This window comes from Geotrypetes seraphini, chromosome 2, assembly GCF_902459505.1.
Source record: "Geotrypetes seraphini chromosome 2, aGeoSer1.1, whole genome shotgun sequence".
Classification (NCBI taxonomy): domain Eukaryota; kingdom Metazoa; phylum Chordata; class Amphibia; order Gymnophiona; family Dermophiidae; genus Geotrypetes; species Geotrypetes seraphini.
In genome coordinates, this window is record NC_047085.1 from 71,546,991 (window position 1) to 71,567,490 (window position 20,500).

Here is a 20,500-nt window from a genome sequence, read left to right on the forward strand (position 1 = left end):
TTCTGTAACAGTTCCCACAATCTGGAATTCTTTACCTTTACACATTAGATCCGAAACCAATTTAGAGAAATTCAAAGGCGCCTTAAAATGTTATTTATTCAAAGATGCCTTTGAACTCTAGTCTAGATACTTCTTTCTGTCTAAAGATATCTAGGGACGTCAGGTACTCTTGACATATTAGCTACTCGTCTTGTCCAGTCTCTTTTCTTTCTTTTAACAGAAATTCAGCAGCATAACATGTGTTTTCCTATTCCTTGTGTTTGTTCCTTATATGTTTCCTTTCATAACTTTATTGTAGTTCCTCCCTCCACTTTCCATGTATACTCTGTATGGTTTGTCCTTAGTTTGAAGATATTTGTGTTTTTAAACTGTTGTACCCCTTTTTTAAATTACTATTGTACTTCCGCCTAGAATTTTGATAGGTGTGTAATCAGATTTTAAATAAACTATGAAACTATGACATTTAATGTGAGCAAGTTGTAAAGAGGAACCCAAAGTATAGCTATGTGATGCAGAGTTACATGTTAGGAGTCGCTGTCCAGGAAAAGGATCTATGTGTCATCACTGAGGAAACTTTGAAACCCTCAGCTCAGTGTGCGGCAGCGGCTTAGAAGGCAAACAGAATGTTAGGCATTATCAGGAAAGGAATGGAAAACAAAGATGAGAATGTTATAATGCCTTTGTATTGCTCTATGGTGTGGCTGTACCAAAAATACTGTGTGCAATTCTGGTTGTCATATTTCAAAAAAAGATGTGAAAGGGCATTTTCATAGTTTATTTGAATTTTGATTAAACGCTTCTTCAGAAGTACAAAGCGTTGTACATAGTAATTTAAAATAGATAGGAGACGAACATATTAAATAATTAAACATAGACCAACAAAACAAACATACTTATGACATGAAAACATTGGGAGAAAAGGGAAGAACTACAATTTATTACAAAAGAATATATAAAAGGAAAATACAATAGGAAAGGGAGACAAATTAAGTAATGCGGAAGTAAATACATATGTAAGGAATCAATTATGTCTAAGTCTGAGTTTGGATGTTTTGGGATATGGGTTCAAAAATTGGATTGAAGAAATTACAATTTTTTTAAACCGCACGTCTATCTTGTTTTTTCAAAAATGATCATTTCTAGATGTGTACACCCTTAGCACTAGATTCTATAAATGATATTGAGTGGTGCCTAGGTGTGGTTGTCAATCAAAAAAATGATGCCATTTATAGAATCACGCCTAGTGATGTCTAAGCAGACTTAGGCATCACTAGGCATCCTAGACATAGGTGTCACTCCTTTAGGCCAACTTTCACTCACCTAATTTGGCGGCATCTATGTCAGACACCTACATTTTAACATAGACTATCCAAACCAACCTCAACGCTCGACAATGTTGGTACACAGGGAGCACTACTGCTGAATTTCTCTTTTAATACATTAACTGCTGACATCTCACTAAGGAGGGAATTTATCAAGGATGCTAATTTTTCATGTGTTATTAGCACGCAAGAAATACTAAGATGCCCATCACACTTCTAATGGATACAACATAAATTGTCATTGGAAAGGAGCCTAAGAAAGGTATGGTGGGACTAGGCCAGTGGTAGGCAAACTCATTAGTCAAGAGAGCCAAAGATCAGCAGTACTACGATTAAGATATCTTTTGAGAGACATGCCCTGCGCCCGCTTGCCTACAACGGCTACGTCAACCCGACTGACACCCCGCTCACCCGCACATTGTCGAAATTGATTCGTGGCAGAGCCTAGAGAATCTCAAAGATAAGAAAAATAAATCCCTGAAGGGTATATACCACAGAAAAATACTATAATATCAGAGCAATGTACTCAAATTACAAAGTTAGAAATATTGTACATATTTATTAATTTAAAATTTGTAAAGATGTCACAAAATTTTCATAGAATAGCATACACAGAACACCATACAAACACTACAAACAAACCAAACAAACCAGACAAGGTATAACAACATATAACATATAACAAACACTATCAAACCAAGCTGGAAAAGGCCACACAAAAAATCATACGATATATAAATATAACTGTGTTCAAAAGTTCATAAATCACTTAGCTTGAGAATTCGACGTCTTCCTGGAACAATGTCCACGAGGAATAAAGCAAGCAAGATGATTGTGGGCCATCCAGAAAGGAAAAAATAAAAAAACCAACATCCCAAACAGATTAGAGTTCAAATCCAACCTCCATATCACAAAGTGCAGGTGCTAGTGCAAACGTGCTGTCAGTAAACAGTATAATAAATTAGATAATCAAAAAAGTTTGATGGTCTGGCATCTGTCTCTTTAGTTTCCCTTCCCTACCCTCATGCCCTCACATCTTTCTTCTCTCCTTCCCTTCTATCTCTCCCTCCCCCTCCATTATCTGGCATTTTCTCTCTTTCCTTTCTCTCCCCCCTCCTTCCTTGCCTCTGGTATGGCATCTGTTTCCTTCCCTTCCTTCTCCCTCCATGGTCTGGTATCTCCTTTCCTTCCCCTACCATCCATGGTCTTGGCATCTATCTTTCTTGTCCTCTCCTTTTCCAGGTCTTCCTTCTCCCTCCTTCCTTCGCTATCCCCAATTGGGTGCATCAGCATTTCAACCCCCCACTCCCCACCCCTATTGGGTGCATCAGCTTTTTTCTCCTAACCCTGCCCCCATTGGGTGCATAAGCATTCCTCTCTCCCTCTCCCCCCCATTGGGTGCATCAGCATCCCTCCAACTGCATCAGCATTTCTCACCCCATCCCCCCACCATTTGGTGCATCAGCATTCCTCCCTCCCCCCGAATGCCTGCCTGGTAAGATCAGCTTCCCTCGCTGCCCTCTCACAGCTTCGGGGCTCTAAACTGCGCGTGCAGACTTGCCTTCTCCTCTGAAACAGGAATGATGTAACTTCCCATTTCGGAGGAGAAAGGAAGCTGGCGAGCAGTGTTGAGTCTCCCTGGGTTCAGGGTGGCCCAGGGCCGGCGTTAGGGGGGCCCCGACTGCCTGAAGGTCAGCTTCTCCTTCCTACTCCCTCTCTGCTCTCTCTCCTGCAACGCAAGGAAACTTAACTCAAGTTGCAGGGCTCTAACTGCGCGTGGCAGCATCCTTTCTTCAAAACAGAAAGTTACATCCTGTTTCGGAATTGAAGGGAAGGCGTCATGTGCAGTGTTAGAGTGAACAGGGGGGGGGTCTAATATTGCGTGCGCTGCCTTCCCTTCACCTCCGAAACAGGACGTAACTTTCTGTTTCAAAGAAGGGAAGCTGCCACGCACGGTTAGAGCCCCGCAACTTGAGTTAAGTTTCCTTGCGTTGCGGGAGAGAGAGAAGAGAGGGAGTAGGAGGGAGAAGCTGACCTTCAGGCAGTCGGGGCCCCCCTGCCCTGTTTGCTTCCCCCCTAACGCCAGCCCTGTGCCCCCCTGATATTTTTGGGCCCTAAGCATGTGCCTACTGGGCCTATCCTTTAATCCGGCCCTGGTTACGCATATGTCCTCCTGCCCGACACAATTTTGAGGAAGCTTTTCAAAACCTGGACAATGTGTCGAGTTTTGAAAAGCCATCCGGACCCCTTGACATGTCCTCAAAAAGGAGGACATGTCCGGGGAAATCCGGACATCTGGTAACCCCAGATAAAGGGGAAGTGGTCTGGAATGAGAGGGCATAAGATGAAGTTAAGAGGTGATAGGCTCAGCTCAGGAGTAATCTAAGTAAATACTTTTTTACAGAAAGGATGGTAAATGTTTGAACAGTCTCCCGGAAGAAGTGGTGGAGACAGAAGGCATGGGATTGGCAGGTGGGATCCCTTAGAGAGAGGAAGAAATAATGGTTACTAATAATGGTTACTAATAATGGTCATGGACAGACTGAATGGGCCATTTGGCCTTTATCTGTCATCATGTTTCTATGTAAGCAAACCTAAGGCCTTTGGATAACCCAGCTTATTTTGTGATTTTGGGAGCTCCAGGTAATGTGGATTGCATATGTCTGACTGAAAGTGAAGTTAAGCCCATGTAGGAGGTTATTAGAGGGACAAAGTCTAGGAGAATTGAACGAACAAAAAAAATCTGCACTTTGTAGCACTCAGGAAGAGAGCAAAATTTTCTGTTCTGCCCCTGCAGTTGTGTGTGCATATTTACATTTTGTTTTGTATCTCATTTGCAGTATGTAAGCCAAAGCAAATAGCAACTTCCTGCTAGAGCTCATGATATTTGTTCATGTAGCTCAAATGCTTTATATGACCCATTCCCTCTAATCTCCTCGAGACTTGTCTGGAGTCTTGCCTCAGCCCAAGGTACAACCTCTGACCCTATTGGTCATTTCCAGAGATCTTAGTTGTGGGTATTATTATTATTTTTTTTATTGGCGTTCTTCCCTCTAGTACTGAAATCCTTATCTTGTGTTTAGGAAGCAAGCAGTTCACTAGCATAGTACTTTGGTATAAGAGGCTTGGGGAGGCTAAGCTTCCCTAGCCATAACCCCCCGATTCTTACTCCAGACAATGGATTGTCTCCATCGGGAATACTCCAGGTGCCTGCATCTATCTCTCTGAGTCCAGCAACTTTTTTCACACTCTCTCGGTTCCAGCATCTCTCCTTCTGTCTTACTCCCCACTCCTAGTCCAATATATCCCCATCCTGGATCCAGTGTCTTTCCCTCCCTCCCTGTTGGGTCCAATGCCTTTCCTCCTCCAGTCCAATCAGTCTCTCTCTCTTTCCTTCTCTTCCACTCCTTCCTGCTGGACCAGCATCTACAGTATCTCTCTCCATTCTCATCTCCTAGGATAGGCACCTTTTCCTGTCTGTCCCACTTCCCACACACACATTCCCAATTCCAGCAGAGCAGTACCTCCTGTATCTCTCTCTCTCTCCCTGAGTTCAGAACCTCTTTCCTTCCACCCAATTCCAGCATCTCTTCTTTTACCTCCCCTTCCCCCCAGGTTATATAATCTGTCCCTCTTCCTCCTTCCTGGTTATCCTTTTAACCTGACTTGATCACAGCTGGATAGCAGCACTGCAACAACTAAAGCAGTTTGTCTTGAGGCTTTGGCCCTCTCTGTGACACGTCCCATCCCTGTGGAAGCAGGAAATGGTGACAGAGGAGGTGGGGACAAGGACACACAGTGGCAATGTTGGACACATGGGAAGCATTGTTGATTATAGTGGAAGGGATGTGGATACAGACAGAGTAGAAATACAGAACAGGCCAAGATAGGGACATAGAAGAGAGATCTTTAATATAGGAGAGAATAAGGAAACTGAGAGAGCAGATGCTGAATGTGGAGGGAGGGAAGGATAGGAACAGGACCACAGAGGGGAGATACTGGACAGTACAGTATAGATAAGGATGCAGGAAAGGTGGGATGCTGGATACCAAGAGACCCAGAAGAGAGACCCAAGTATCAAAGTGAATAGACAGCAGTATCAAAGAATCAATGTGAATTTAAAAATAAAATGGTAGAAAAAAGTATTTTATTCTGTACCCAGCCCCCTCACTCCTTGCCAGGCTCTGCACCCAACCCCACACTCCCTGCCAGGCTCTGCACTCTGTCTCTCCTTCCCTGCCAGACTGTTCATTTCATTTTTCATATACACACAGCAGATATAAATGATCAAAACTGACACATTTTGATCACTAAATTGAAAATAAAATCAGTTTTCCTACCTTTGTTATCTGGTGATTTCATAAGTCTCCTTTCTTTCTTCCTTCCATCCTTTCTTTACTCAGGCCCAACAATTGTCCCTTTCTATTTCCTCCCTCCCATGTCCCAAGTTCGTGCCCCCTCCCACTTACTGCCTTCCAGCCTTTGTTCTGGAAAAAAAAGTGTGTCTTAGGAAGCAAAAAATATGGTACTCTTTTTTTTAAAGTTGTAAAGATTCAGAATTCAGAGCAATCAGACAATACAGTATAGGCTGCTTTGAACCTGCAGAAGACCTCGGAACTGCAGATATGAAGTACTATGAGCACCAATAGCTCAAATCGGAGGTTTTCAGTGCAACCTTTGGTCCGTAACTGGAAACTTAACGCCCCTCTCAACATGATTCAGTTGGAATGCACAGTACATAAACAAAATATTCTCTGTATTTCTAATATACACTTAGGTGTATTTATATGTTAATTTTTTCTTTTTGTATAATTTTGATCCTTTGTCAAGATTGTTATGCTTGATGAAAATGTAAAAGAATAAAAATTAAAAAAAAACCAAAATATTCTCTAAACTACAGGAATGAAAAGACAACATACCTGCTCTGGATATTTGTTGCCAACAATTTCTGCTACAGTGTTAAATGAATTTGCATCTGGATAGGTCTTGGCCCCCATCTTAAGAGTAATAACAATTTTGGTGCCACGGGAAGCCATTCGAGCCATCATTTCTGCATCTTCAACTGCAATACAAGCTGTAGGAATCTTGGGTACATCAGTCTGGTAATCTTGCCAGCCTGTATGAGGGCTGAAAAAAAAAAGACCTAGATTGGCCACTGCGGAAACATACTGTGCTAGATGACCATTGGTCTGACCCAGTATGGCTATTCTTATGTTCTTATGAAGAAAGAAATACAGCATGAAATGTCTCAATCATCCAGGTCAAATATTAAGCATTACTTATAGAAAAGCCATCAGTTATTACGGTTTAATATTTTCAAAGTCTTTACTGTGAGGCTGGAAGACTAGAGGGGGTGCTAAAAAGTTCTTAGCCCAACCATAGAATTTTCTTTCCGCCAATTGACACTTTACGAAATAAGACATGGATAGTGAGCGACTGGTCCTAAGGAGTTGCTCTTTTCCAGATCGGCAAACCCAATCAGGATTTCTTCTTCTGCTTTGTGAATCGATTTCTGCCTTCTTTTGCATGGCATTTTCCCTCATTAGCAGAGATTGGGTGAGTGCTTGAAGAAGCACATCGGACAGCAGTTTTGTGAATTGTGTCGGGGAACACGAAATCGTGTCGGGGAACAATCACAAAACTAGTCAAACCGGTTTTGAGACGATCAGTAAGTTTAGTGAATCTGGGCCATAGTTCATTTCCTTTTCAGCTACAGTGGCAAAATAAAGCTCAGAATTTAGGAAGCTGGTTGATTGGGCTAAGAATTTTTCAGCACCCCCTTGTACTGCAAGGGGTATTACAAAAAAAAAAAAAAAAGCCAATACTCTTTCTAAGCCTCATCTAGAGTATAGTGTTCAATTCTGGAATCTGCATCTCCAAAATAATATAGAATGATTAGAGATAGTATAGAGAAGGCATACAAAATTGGTATAAAATGTGTGGCACAATGACCTTTATATCAATAATAATAAAACGCTAGAGCGCGCATGCGCTCTTGAAAATTTGTGAGTCCTGGCGCCCTGAGGTGTGTTTCTGTGGCAACATTCTAACCTCACGGCGCATGCGGGGGCTGAAGGCGCGCAACTGTTCTCTCTCCCTGTCCTCGGCGCATCACCGCCTGCCCTCACTCGCCGCTGCCTCTCACTGCGCCGTGAGGTGGCAACATTGTAATTGACACCTCATGGCGCTTGCAGGGGCTAGATGCGCATGCCGCAACTGTGCTCTCTATATACCTCCCGGCTCCAGCGGACTAGGCAGCACCAGTGGCAGCAATGGTGGACAGCAGCCCTGCTCCAGCCGTTGACCCTCCACAAACCTCGGGGCTCCAGCGGCGTAGGCAGCATTATAAACACGCTGCTTCGCGCCCTTCTCTGCCGATTTCCTCTGCCGCGTCTCTGATGACATCATCGGAGACAGACGCAGCAGAGGAAATCGGCAGTAGAAGGCCTCGACGCAGCGTGTTTAAAGTGCTGCCTACGCGGCTGGAGCCCCGAGGTTTGTCGGCGGTGGGAGGGTCAGGAGCAGGCCAGATCCAGCAGGACAACGGCAGTACAACGGCAGTAAAAGAAGGGGGAGGGGCCGAACGGAGCAGGGAAGAGAAGATAAGAGAAGGGAAAGGGCGGTGGGGGAAAATGCTGCTACTGCTTCTGCACAGGAAAGGGGGGGATAGGAGGGAAATGCTGTTTCTGCTGCATAGGGAAATGGGGAAAAATGACAGACAGAGACAGCGGAGGGAGGGAGACAGAAAGAAAGAAAGACACAGGGGCAGGGAGAGGGACAGAAAGACAGACAGAGAAAAGGGGCCAGAGAGAGAGTCAGCGGGAGAGGGAAAGGGGGCTGCTTTGGGGGGAGGGGTGTGCTTGGGGCAAACAGCTTTGCTCTGGGGGGAAAGACAGAAGGGGCCATGGAGAGACAGGGAGAGTGAAAGGGGGCTGCTTTGGGGGAGGGGTGTGCTGGGGGGAGACAGAAGGGGCCATGGAGAGATAGGGAAAGGGGGCTGCTTTGGGGAGGTGTGCTGGGGACAGACAGCTTTGCTCTGGGGGAAGACAGAAGAGGGCCATGGAGAGACATTTGGGGGGGAGGTGGGTGCTGGGGGCAGACAGCTTTGCTCGGGGGGGAGGGGGAGACAGAAGTATACAGACAGCGGCCAAGGAGAGAGAGATAAAGAAACACAGACAGACAGACACATCTATTCTAGCACCCGTTAATGTAACGGGCTTAAAGACTAGTCAAGAAAAAGAAAGAAGAGGAGGATATGATGCAGATATTCTGGGAAAAGAGATTAGGATATGTTTCATAAGGAGTAAAGTTTATTTCATTCATTAAAAATTGATAACACGCATTCTTCCAAGGCAAGATAGAGAAGAACTACTACTATTTATTATTTCTATGGTTCTACCAGATGCACACACACATTAAAAAACATAACAGCATAAAAAACAAACATTAGATAGTAACAACATATCGAAAGAGTCCAGATTGCGGCCATTTATTAGGAATTTCCCTGCATGAATAAATGCTGCTTTGGCCATAGACGTTGGAACAGGGGAGGCCACAGGGCCCATGGTCTCCCCAAAAACTGGTGCCCTCCCAACTTCCAGGGTGTAACTTAAATTGATTGGGCAGCCGCAGCCACGCAACTTCAAGGAGCAGGCCTGCCCCCGGAAGAAGAATGAAGACTTCCGGGGGCAGTCCTTCTTCTTGATGCTGCGTGGCAGCTGCCCGATCAATTAATATTGAAGCTGCTGCACGATTTTGCCAAGGCTAGGGCAGAGTGCCTTGGCCCTCCTAAACAAGATAGCATTCCGCTGCCCCTGGATTCGGCAAACACTGAAGTAAATGTAGAAGTGCCATTAGATGAAGGGTAGCAAATACCTTAAACAAAGGGTGGTGAGTACAGCTGCAACTTACCCAGTCGTTCCTCATACGGGAGATCCTTGAGTCCTGAGACCATCCTGGTGGCCATTTGCTGAACCGACTCAACTCTCTGCACATCTTTTTGATAATGCGGCCTCCAGAATTGTACACAGTATTCCAGATGGGGTCTCACTATGGATCTGTACAATGGCATTATGACCTTGGGCTTAGGGTTGTATCCGTAGAAGTTTCATCAGAAGTAAGCCCGAGGTCATAATGCCGTTGTACAGATCCATGGTGAGACCCCATCTGGAATACTGTGTACAATTCTGGAGGCCATATTATCAAAAAATGTGCGGAGAATTGAGTCGGTTCAGCGAATGGCCACCAGGATGGTCTTAGGACTCAAGGATCTCCCATATGAGGAACGACTAGTTAAGTTGCAGCTGTACTCACTCGAGGAATGCAGAGAAAGGGGAGACATGATTGAGACGTTCAAATATGTCACAGGCCGTATCGAGGTGGAAGAGGATCTCTTTTTCCTTAAAGGACCCACGGCAACAAGAGGTCATCCGTTGAAAATCAGAGGTGGGAAATTTCATGGCGACACCAGAAAATATTTCTTCACCGAAAGGGTGGTTGATCGCTGGAATAATCTTCCACAACAGGTAATTGAGGCCAGCAGCGTGCCAGATTTTAAGAAAAGATGGGATTGGCATGTGGGATCTCTTCATGGAGGTAGTTAGGAGGTGGGCCATTAGTGTGGGCAGACTAGATGGGCCATGGCCCTTTTCTGCCGTCATGTTCTATGTTTCTACGTTTCTATGTGATAGATATTCACATAACCTGTGCCCTGCTATGAATGAAACCTAAAGCTAATCCCCCCTGTCCCAACAAAATCAAGGGTGAGGGGGAAAGACAGTTAACCAACAATGCACTAGAGAATAATAAATAATTGTGATAAAGGAAAGCCCTCAGTCACACAGCTTGCACAGGGGAATAAACCCTTGAGCTCCCGCTGTCACAAGTGTAACCCACTGAAGGGTATTAACTGTGAAACATCCCTGGGCTAACCTTATGTGAGTTAAATATAATGAAACCAGTGCACAAACCAACGTGCTAAAGGTTAAAAATTAATAAGAATAACTGTTAGCAAGTTGTAAAAACTGTCTCTGCCCCTCATCCGAGGAAAGTGAGCGACCAAAATCAGCCAAGCAGGCACAGGTGAAAAACCAAAATCAAACGCAGGAAGTACTTAACTTCTCCAGTGTAGCACAATAGCCAGCAAGATGAAGCTCGTCCAACGGTGCTCCGTTTCGAGGATAAAAATCCCCTTCCTCAGGAACCGGCCAGGCTATGACCAAGAAAAGTTAAAACAGATTTAAACACCGGCCCCAGATAGAATCGCAAAGTTGAAGATGGCGCTAAACCCGAATGGAAACGCCTCCTGGAATTTAACTGCAGTGAGGTTGTACGTCCGACGTTCATCTGTCACATGACATTTAACCCGGGAAATTCAAAATATCTCAAACGTGCTCCAAAATGTAAAGTTAACATTAAGATCAAAATTCAAAAATAAAATGATGAAACAGGTCATAAATGATTGAAAATTTTTTTGAAAAGGTTAAATAGCACAGTGCCATTCTATGTATTCATTAAGCCCCAACGGATGTAACGATTGCAACTCAAAAATCCAGTATTGTTCTCTCTTTTGTAAAAAAAGTCATTTTATCACCATCAAAATCCTCAGGGACTTGCTCGATGATGTGCCAATGTAAATCAGAGAAGGAATGTTTAAACTGCACGCAGTGAGGGACTATAGGTGAACTCATAGTCTGTGTGTTGATCCTACTCCTGTGTTCTATGAGGTGAGTTCTAATAGATCTTTGAGTACGCCCTACATATAACAATTGGCTTGGGCAGGTTATAACATAGATAACCCATGTAAATCTGCAATGAGTAATGGATTTGAGAAAGTATACTTTATGAGTGCAAGGATGGACCCATTCTTCACATTCGATGGTAGTCTTGCATATATCACAATTGGTACTACAGCTCATATGTTTACCTTTATTGATCCGGGTTCCGGGGTCAGAAGCAAATTTGGAATGAACTATATAATCTGCCAAATTCTTGGTGCGAGAATATGCTATACAAGATTGTTCCTGAAATGAAGAATGTGGTTGTTTTTACAACTTGCTAACAGTTCTTCTTATTGATTTTTCACCTTTAGCACGTTGGTTTGTGCACTGGTTTCATTATATTTAACTCACATAAGGTCAGACCAGGGATGGTTCACAGTTAATACCCTTCAGTGGGTTACAGCTCAAGGGTTTATTCCCCTGTGCAAGCTGTGTGACTGAGGGCTTTCCTTTATCACAATTATTTATTATTCTCTAGTGCATTGTTGGTTGAACTGTCTCTCCCCTCACCCTTGATTTTGTTGGGGCAGGGGGGATTAGCTTTAGGTTTCTATGTCTTTTCCCCTGTTAGTGGGTTCTTTTTGATTTCCTGCTATGAATGAAAACATTTCTCACCTTCCCTGCCCACCCACTCAATTGAATCTTAAAATTTCAAAAGCTGGCAGTTTCCCCTCCCTCCCAAAGTACAATGATTCAGAATCTTCACTGAAGATTTTGTCTTATGCTTTAAAATGAACAGTTACTTACTGTAACAGGTGTTATCCGGGGAAAGCAGGCAAATATTCTCACATGTGGGTAACGTCATCCACAAAGCCCAGTGCAGACAGTGTTAAAAGTGTACTGTCACTTTAAACTTCTTAAGAAGCTTCAAGACTGCCCACACTGCACATGCACAAGTGCTTCCTGCTTCCAGCTCGCAGTTCCTCAGTTCTGTAAACAAGCTAAGAAGCCAACCTGGAGAGGTGGGAGAGATGCGAGAATATCTACCTGCTATCCCTGGATAACACATGTTATGGTAAGTAACTGAGGAGCCTGACCCAATCAGGAACTTCCTTAGGCTCCTCCCTAAGGAAGTCACTGATTGGATTAGATGCCTCAGGCCCCTCCCAAGGGAGGAGTCCAAGGATCTGAGAATCAGGGCCTAAGGCCCTCATTGCTGATGGCAGCTGGTAGAGGAGCAGGAGGGACTGAGCACCTCTCCTGCTCTTGACTTAAAGGTATGGGGAGGGGGAGGGTGATGGTGACGGTGATAGAGGGGGTGGCAACAGCAGGAGGGAGTTGGCATCCCTCCTGCCATATTTAAAAGTTCAGGGGGGCTGATGGCAGAAGGGAGAGGGCATCCCTCCTGCCATATCAGTTCGCACGGGGGGGGGGGAGGGTGATGGCAGGTGGGAGTGGGCATCCCTCCTGTCATATTCGTGTGTGTGAGGGGGAGCATCTGGTGGCAGGAGGGAGTAGGCATCCCTCCTGCCATGATGTTCGGGGAGGTTTCAGGGAAGAAGAGTTGGCCATGGATAGTGAGCGACTGGTCCTAAGGAGTTGCTCTTTTTCAGATCGGCAAACCCAATCAGGATTTCTTCTTCTGCTTTGTGAATCGATCGCTGCCTTCTTTTGCATGGTATTTTCCCTCATTAGCATGCTCGTATCAGAGATTGGGTGAGTGCTCGGAGAAGCACATCGGACAGCAGTTTTGTGAATCGTGTCGGGGAACACGAACGATCACAAAACTAGTCAAACCGGTTTTGAGACGATCAGTAAGTTTAGTGAATCTGGGCCATAGTTCATTTCCTTATTGTACATTTTTTTCTATTAGAATTTTTTTTTAAAGTATTATAGTATAAAAAGGACACTTAGGGGAATACTCTATAAATGGCACCTTAAGTTAGTTGCCAGTAGGCACCCTATCTGCATCTAACTTAATTTTAAAAAATGTTTTAAAATGTAGGCATCTAGAAGCAACTACAAAAAAGGGACTTTCATTGCGTCTATGGAGGTGCCTTAGAACACCTAAGGTCGATTTAGGCGTGGTTAATGCCAGAAACAACCTTAGGCATTCTGAGGCACCTCCATAGAGACGATTCACGTCAAACAAAGGCCCTGGAAATATAGGCCTTCAAAACCCTGGCCTACATTTCCAGCGCCTAGTTTTGAGGTAGCCATGATTCTACAAAAGGCGCTGTTGCAAGATTGCGGCACCATTTGTAGAGTCCAGCCCTTAGTCCTTGTTGGGATGAAAAGTCTAATATGGCAGCAATGATTTTCGACTGTGTTTAATGCTGTAATTGGTGAACATGAATTCAGAATTAGATCCAAAGTTATACTCTTAATTGAGCACAATATTATAGAAGTAAACAAAAATAAATCTGAATAAAACTGCGTAAGTTTGTTGGGTATAAATCAGAGCAGTCTTTTTTTTAACTTTCAATTAAATAACTGTATTCATTAACAATAAATTTAAAGTCATTTTCTCATACTTAAAAACATGAAGCAAGCCAACACTGCATTTATTAAATCTCTCTTACATCTGGGCATTACAATTAAAATGGACAGATTAATGTTGATAATTTACCGTAGATAATCTTAAATCCAAACTGATTAAGTATTTAATAAAAAGAAGATAAAAGCTTACAGAACTGTTGAGAATAGATGGAGGCAGTATGCTAAGATTAAATGTCTTTAAAATGCTTTGTTAAACAGTAATATTAGATACTCTTCCTAGTTAAATATCACGGTGCTGTGGTAGACTTAAGCACATATTTGATTTAAGAAACTTTCATGTTTTTAATATGAAGTTTATTAAAAATTGAAGTAAAGTGATATTTCCAGATGTGCAGAAAAATGTCTGCAAGCAATTTAGCATGGTTCATTGGCTCATTAGCTGCTATACAATTAGAGAAGTAAGGCAATTAGCTTATCATCCCGGTATTAAAAACAGCGATTGTGCACGGTCAATATACCAGCAACAGAAATATCAGAATGAACACAGTTCGTACAGCAGTTCTTTTCAAACCACTTTCTCCAAACTCATAATATTCACGCTATGGCTTGGAACTTAAAAATAATAAAAACTCCAGGGAGATAAGGGACATTTAAGGGCTGGTTTGCAGACGAACTCTTTTACCTTGTAGCTGTGTTAGATGTTAACGTGACAGCACATACTAGCAATTAATGCACACTAATTTCTGCATCAAGGGGATCATTCTCTAAAGAGGCACCAAAAATTAGTCACCAAGAATATGCATGAATGAACATACACATGTAAATGCCAAATATTACAACTTTGCTATTCTATAAAATAGTGTTTAAATGGGATAGCACATGGAGTGAAAATGGTCATACACATGAGTAGGATCTAGAAGGGGTACACAAGTAATTATTATTATACTATTGTACTATTATACAAGTTTTACTATACTATGCAATGACAGCAATAGGATAAGTAGTTTGCGCATGGTTTCGCTGGTTTTTGACTGGACAATCCAAAAGCAAATAGAAAGATCGCAAGTCATTACCCAATTTGTATGGGTATATCACAAGGATCAGCACTATCTGTGTTATTATTTAATCTGTATATGGCACCATTAGGTGCTGTTTTTGATAACTTACAGGTTAGCAATCGAATGTGTGCGGATGATTTTTTCCCATTGAGAAAGGGGCCAGTGGTGCAGGACAAATGAGCAAATACGCTGTCAGGTCAATCCATGGATGGCAAGTAATAAGTGGTTGCTAAATATGGCAAAAACTGAGGTTATGATGATAACTATATGTGCGGAGGTACTGATGGAGTTAACAAATCAAGAAGATGGTCCTAAAGTTAACAGTTAAGTCTGTTATTAGAAACCTAGGATTGATGTCCGTCTGTCCTTTCATACATAGATTGATAAGGTAATTGGTCTGGCTTTTCTCCTCGGACTGCTGTCTTCAACTGTTTGGACTCCTCCTGCCTCGGTGGACTTGCATAGCTGTCTCAAATGGCAGTATTTGATGGCCTCCGATCTTGACCACTGTCTCTCCATTAGGCAGAGGTTAACTTCATCTTCAAAGACTTTATTTTATTTTCTATTACGCTTTTCTTCTCTTTTTTATTTAATTTTTATTTAACTGCATCTAGTACATAGTTCCAGCCAATGGATCTGACTTGAGCCCCTTATATATATGATAATACATATATATCCTATGGGGCTCATAATCGAAAGAGAAAAATGTCCAAAAACCGGACTAAGTCGACACTTGGACAAACATTGTCAAAATACATCCAAGTGCCGATAATAAAAGCGGGCTTTGGACGTACAGTGGCACCTTGGATTATGAACATAATCCGTTCCAGGAGCATGCTCGTAATCCAAAATGCTCGTTTATCAAAGCGAGTTTCCCCATAGGAAATAATGGAAACTCGCTTTGATGCGTTCCGCCCCCCCCCCCCGAGAACCGGCATTGCTCCCCTCGAAGGCTCCCCCGCGATCAGGCACCCCCCCTGCGATCCGGCACCCCCCCTGCCTCGAACCGGCACCCCCCACCACGATCTGACCCCCCCCGCCACGATTGGGCACCCCCCCGCCACGATCCGACCCCCCCGACACAATTGGGCACCCTCCCGACACGATCCGACATCCCCCCGACACAATTGGGCACCCCCCCCCCGCCGCTTCTTACCCTCATCTGGGCACTCTTGAAAATCGGCTTCCTCCTCTGCTGGGCCTTGAGCATCTGAGCATGCTCAAGGCCTGCGAGTTCATGTTCATAACGTGAACTCGCAGGCCTTGAGCATGCTTAGATGCTCAAGACCCAGCAGAGGACAAGGCCGATTTTCAAGAGTGCCCAGATGAGGGTAAGAAGCGGCGGGGGGGTGCCCAATTGTGTCGGGGGGTCGGATCGTGGCGGGGGGGTGCCCAATCGTGGCGGGGGGGGTCGGATAGTGGCGGGGGGGTGCCCAATCGTGGCGGGGGGGTCAGATCGTGGCGGGGGGGTGCCGGATCGCAGGGGGGGTGCCGGATTGCGGGGGGGGGGTTGCTCGTAAATCAAGCCATGCTCGGTTTCCGAGGCACCGATTTTGCAAATGTTTTGCTCGTCTTGCAAAACACTCGCAAACCGGTGCACTCGTAAACCGAGGTACCACTGTATTTCTAAACGACCCAGGCCTTCATAGTGCTGCTGAGCGACCATAGTTAAACAGGGCGTTTTAGGAGGAGAGTCGAGGGTGGGATTTGGGTGGTAGACTTAATTATACTGCACAGGATCGACGGAATTTGGACGTTGTGACTTAGACCATTTAAAACATGGTCTAAGTCACATAAGCCCACCTAAAAAGAACAGATAGACACTGCAAACACATAATACAGACCCACACACACTACCCCAGTGATCACCAACCCCCTCACCCCCATAAAAATATTAATCACAACTTGAAAAATGTGCCTCCAGAACATCATCACCTGGCATAGGAAAGCCTAGTACAGAGGCGTCTTAAGCCATCTTGGGGGTGGGTTAGGGACCCATGTAGAGAAGGACCCATGCCCATAAGCCCCTGTAATCACTGCATTGCTGGTTATACATGTGCACTCCCCTAAAAAAAAAAAAAAACCCTTTTGAACTGCCCTATAAGTGGCTTCTGCAGCCATAAGGAGAGGTAAGTGAATCGGGCCGGAGGGGAATTTGGTCGCTAAGGGGTCGCAATCCAATCGGTACATGATCAGTTTGCTTTGTGAATCTAGCCCATAATGTACTAAATCTACTGTGGCAGGGAGCCCTGCGCTGTGCTTCCTAGACCCTGAGATAATGGACTTTGATCCAGAACAAGCCAATGTTAGTCCTAGCCCTGTGCCCAGAATAAGAGCCAGGACAACCCAGCCCAGAAAGGAGAAATATTTATGTGCTTTTCCTTTTAAGTCTGGCCCTTTAAGAAATGTGCTCTGGCCAGGAATCAACCAGCTTAGCAAACCTGCATCTGAGTTAATGAAGGGGGAGGTGTATAGATTGAGAAAGCCCTTTTCCAGCTGCAGAGCTCAGACAGAGAAGGAGGAGCTGGGTGAGAACACTAGAGCTGAGATGTTTCAGAAGGAGCAGGGGACATCTGCATGGAGGAACTGCAGCCAGCTGAGAGTGAGGATTGTTTGCCTCACATGGACTGGGAGTGCTTCCCAAACGTAGAGCATCAGGCTGAGTCCATGGAGCTTTAGTAGAGCAAACAAAAAAACAACTCTGTGGAGTGACGATGTTCCTAAATGGACTTTATTTGAAAGTGTCAAAGTTCCAAAGATACACTGAAATCATCCACATAAAATAATTTCATCCACTTAAAAATAAATCATCCACATAAGAGCCTTAAAGGACCTAGTCCGCTAGGGATACAGGACCCAACACGGTCCGCGTTTCGACAAAAAGTCTTCTTCATGGGTCCCTGGGGGTCCTATAAAGGTGAGTATATGGGAAACTTGGCTGTCTTCTTTGCGGAAGCTGTGTCATGAGCAGGTGGAATAACACCTCCCAAGCTCTCCACCCACTTCGTGGAGAGCTTGGGAGGTGTTATAATATATGTAAATCAATTTGGTTGTACCCACAGAAAGGTGGTATATCAAATCTGCGACCTTATTTTGTAGAGGACAGTAGGCGCCTACTTTCATTTATAGAATAGGCTCCAGATAAGCATTTAAATATAGATACCCCTTTATAGAATTGCCTAAAGAGGAAGAGAGAAATTCATCTTACAGTTAACTTATCCATCCAATATCAATTGGCAAAATGCTGAAACCAACTTCTACTTACACTACGATCTTGTGACCACTACCTCAGGTTCAGAAAACTTCTAAAAGCATTTCAGTACCAAGACAGGGAGCCAACCCTGAAGTAACTGAAATGGTAATTATAAAAGTTCATCTCTAAACTGCCTAATGAAACTCCTGGGACAAAACAAAGAGCCAACAATAATTTACTTGTATTTGTAACTATGACCTAACTGTATTAATAGTTGTAATGATCTACCTGTAGAAACCCTATTAAATGTCTGTGTTAAACTGTCCACTGTATTTTCCTGGGTAACTGACCCAACCGCTTGTAATGCAATCCGAAGTTGAACTAAATAGGTAAAGGCGGAATAGAAAACCTGATTAACATAACATAACATATAAATTCAAATAAATAGCATGTGGTAGTCATCACAAGGTAGCAGTTAAATAAGGAAGATAATACAATGCAATTAACATTTCCTGTATCATATGATTTGCCATCCAGCTAACTTAGGGTAAAGAATGTTTCTCTGCATTCAGTGGCATAGTATGGAAGGGCAGTTTGCCCTGGGCACCATCTTGGTGGGGGCGCTGGTACCTCTCCTCCTCCCCCCATGCCAGACTCAGGCCCTCCTTCCCCCCCAGTACCTTTTTTAATCTTTACCAGCGTGAGTAACTTCTCCAGCTAACTGCTCGCATAGGCCTTGATCCCCTCTGAAAACACTTCCTGGTCATAGGGCCAGGAAGTGACGTTAGAAGGAAAACCAATGCTGGCATGAGCAGCCTGCTGATCAAAGTATTAGGCTACTCCTCTGTTCAGTTCTAGACATTAGTGCTACTTTATTATGACAGGTTTTGTATATATGTTTAGAACAGTGGTCTCAAACTCACGGCACGGGGGCCACATGTGGCCCGCTAGGTACTATTTTGAGACCCTCGGTATGTTTATCATAATCACAAAAGTAAAATAAAACATTTCTTGATCATATATCTCTTTAGCTATAAATTACAATATTATTATTAGGACTTAGCCAAAATGAAAGATTTATAAACTATACAGAGTTTTACCTCATGCAAAATTGTCATTTCGTTAATAAGACATTAACTATTTTTTTCTGAGGCCCTCCAAATACCTACAAATCCAAAATGTGGCCCTGCAAAGGGTTTGAGTTAGAGCCCACTGGTCTAGAAAGTGCTTTTTTTGTTTTGCAGAATTTGGCTACTGGAGCTCTGTTTTGTTATATGGTTTGTGAAGTAATCATAGAATGTTCGTACACATGGTAGTACAGACAATTGGCTGTAGAGGGGTAGGGCAGGAGAAGAGTACAACAGTAGGTGTGGCAGGGGATGGTGGTGTGGAGCATGGGGTGGAACAAAGAGGGGAGGGGAATGGAGCAGTGCAGGTGTAGGGTTTTTCTTTGTCAAAAAGCTGGCAACCCTAGCAGTGAGGCCTAGTTATTAATAACTCGGGTTAACAGTAAAATAACACATTTTAATGGTAGCCCGCATTGATAACTTCCCCTTACATAAGAATAAACTTTTAAAAAATATAGAAGAGCTTTATTTTCACATCTGTTTGTCAGTGTGGAAAAAACAAAACTGAGGTGATTGAGGTAGGTTTATCAGATTTTCCGTTTGGAAAATCCAGACCCCCAGACCTGCCCCGTCACACCCCAGTCCCACCCCCAATTCTGACCTAGGTTCCCCCCTCCCCCAGCTGTCTAACCAACGGTGATTTGATAGAAGCTTTTCAAAACCTGAACAAAGTACCGGGTTTTGAAAAGCCGTCTGGACCCTTGGACATGTCCTCAAAAGGAGGATATGTTTGGGGAAATCCAGACATCTGGTAACCCTAGATTGAAGAGATTTCTGCATGCAGGAACCATCTCTAAGCTCTGGGAGAGCTGCTCTGGCTCATACCATGTAATGGCATTGCCCATTTGTGGGTGTCCGATTATAGTTTGTGTGCTGATGCAGAAAAATAACATTCAATCTGATAGAGCAATGTAGAAACAAGCAGGAAGACTGAGTGAGCCAATAGGTCATTATCCACTGTCATCTGTTACAGTATAATAGCTTACAATTTGCAGACATAAATATGCAAATCTATGATCTGACTGACCAGCTACAGGGGAGAGAGTCAAGTTCATTCTGCAAGCAATTAATCCACTGGCCCTGACTTGATTATTACCAGTTTCACAGAATCACTCTTGACAGCTTGCATTCATTTTCCTTGCAACCTTTGCCCAGTAGAATTACTAAAAAGTGAGTTCTTTTGAATTGGTTTATTCACATTCAAGGCCAGCCATGATGTCATACATAAATAATTGTAGCTTCCTTTTTCATAGACACAAGTCAAAACAGGTTTTAAAAATGTCTCAGTATATCGTAAGGCAAAATGAGACACAGTCTACTCCGCTTAAGTGCAAGGCCTCCGGATCGGACCGCCATGTTTAAAAGAAGTGCGCTTAAACGGAGTGTGTGCTTAATTTGAGTTTCACTTTTTAGTCATGAAAAATCACAGTACGCTGTAGTCAAATGCAATAAAACTTTTATTCAGCAAAAAACACACGTAAAACAATTCTACACAGTTCAGTTTTAGAAACAGTACTGTTCCGTCTAATGCAATACACCGTAAACCTTTTTTAAACCAACATTCTACTGAAATAGTCATTGT

At 43.6% G+C, this 20,500-nt stretch overlaps 1 protein-coding gene across 2 annotated transcripts in view; it reads right to left on the minus strand.

Annotated features, from left to right (window-relative positions):
• Positions 1-20,500, minus strand: part of CPQ (carboxypeptidase Q) — a 366,663-nt gene that overhangs the window by 215,390 nt on the left and 130,773 nt on the right. For both annotated transcript variants that reach the window (XM_033934451.1, XM_033934454.1), the window contains one exon: positions 6,242-6,449. In XM_033934451.1, coding sequence (XP_033790342.1) covers positions 6,242-6,449 — 208 coding nt within the window. The remainder of the gene's footprint in view (positions 1-6,241; positions 6,450-20,500) is intronic.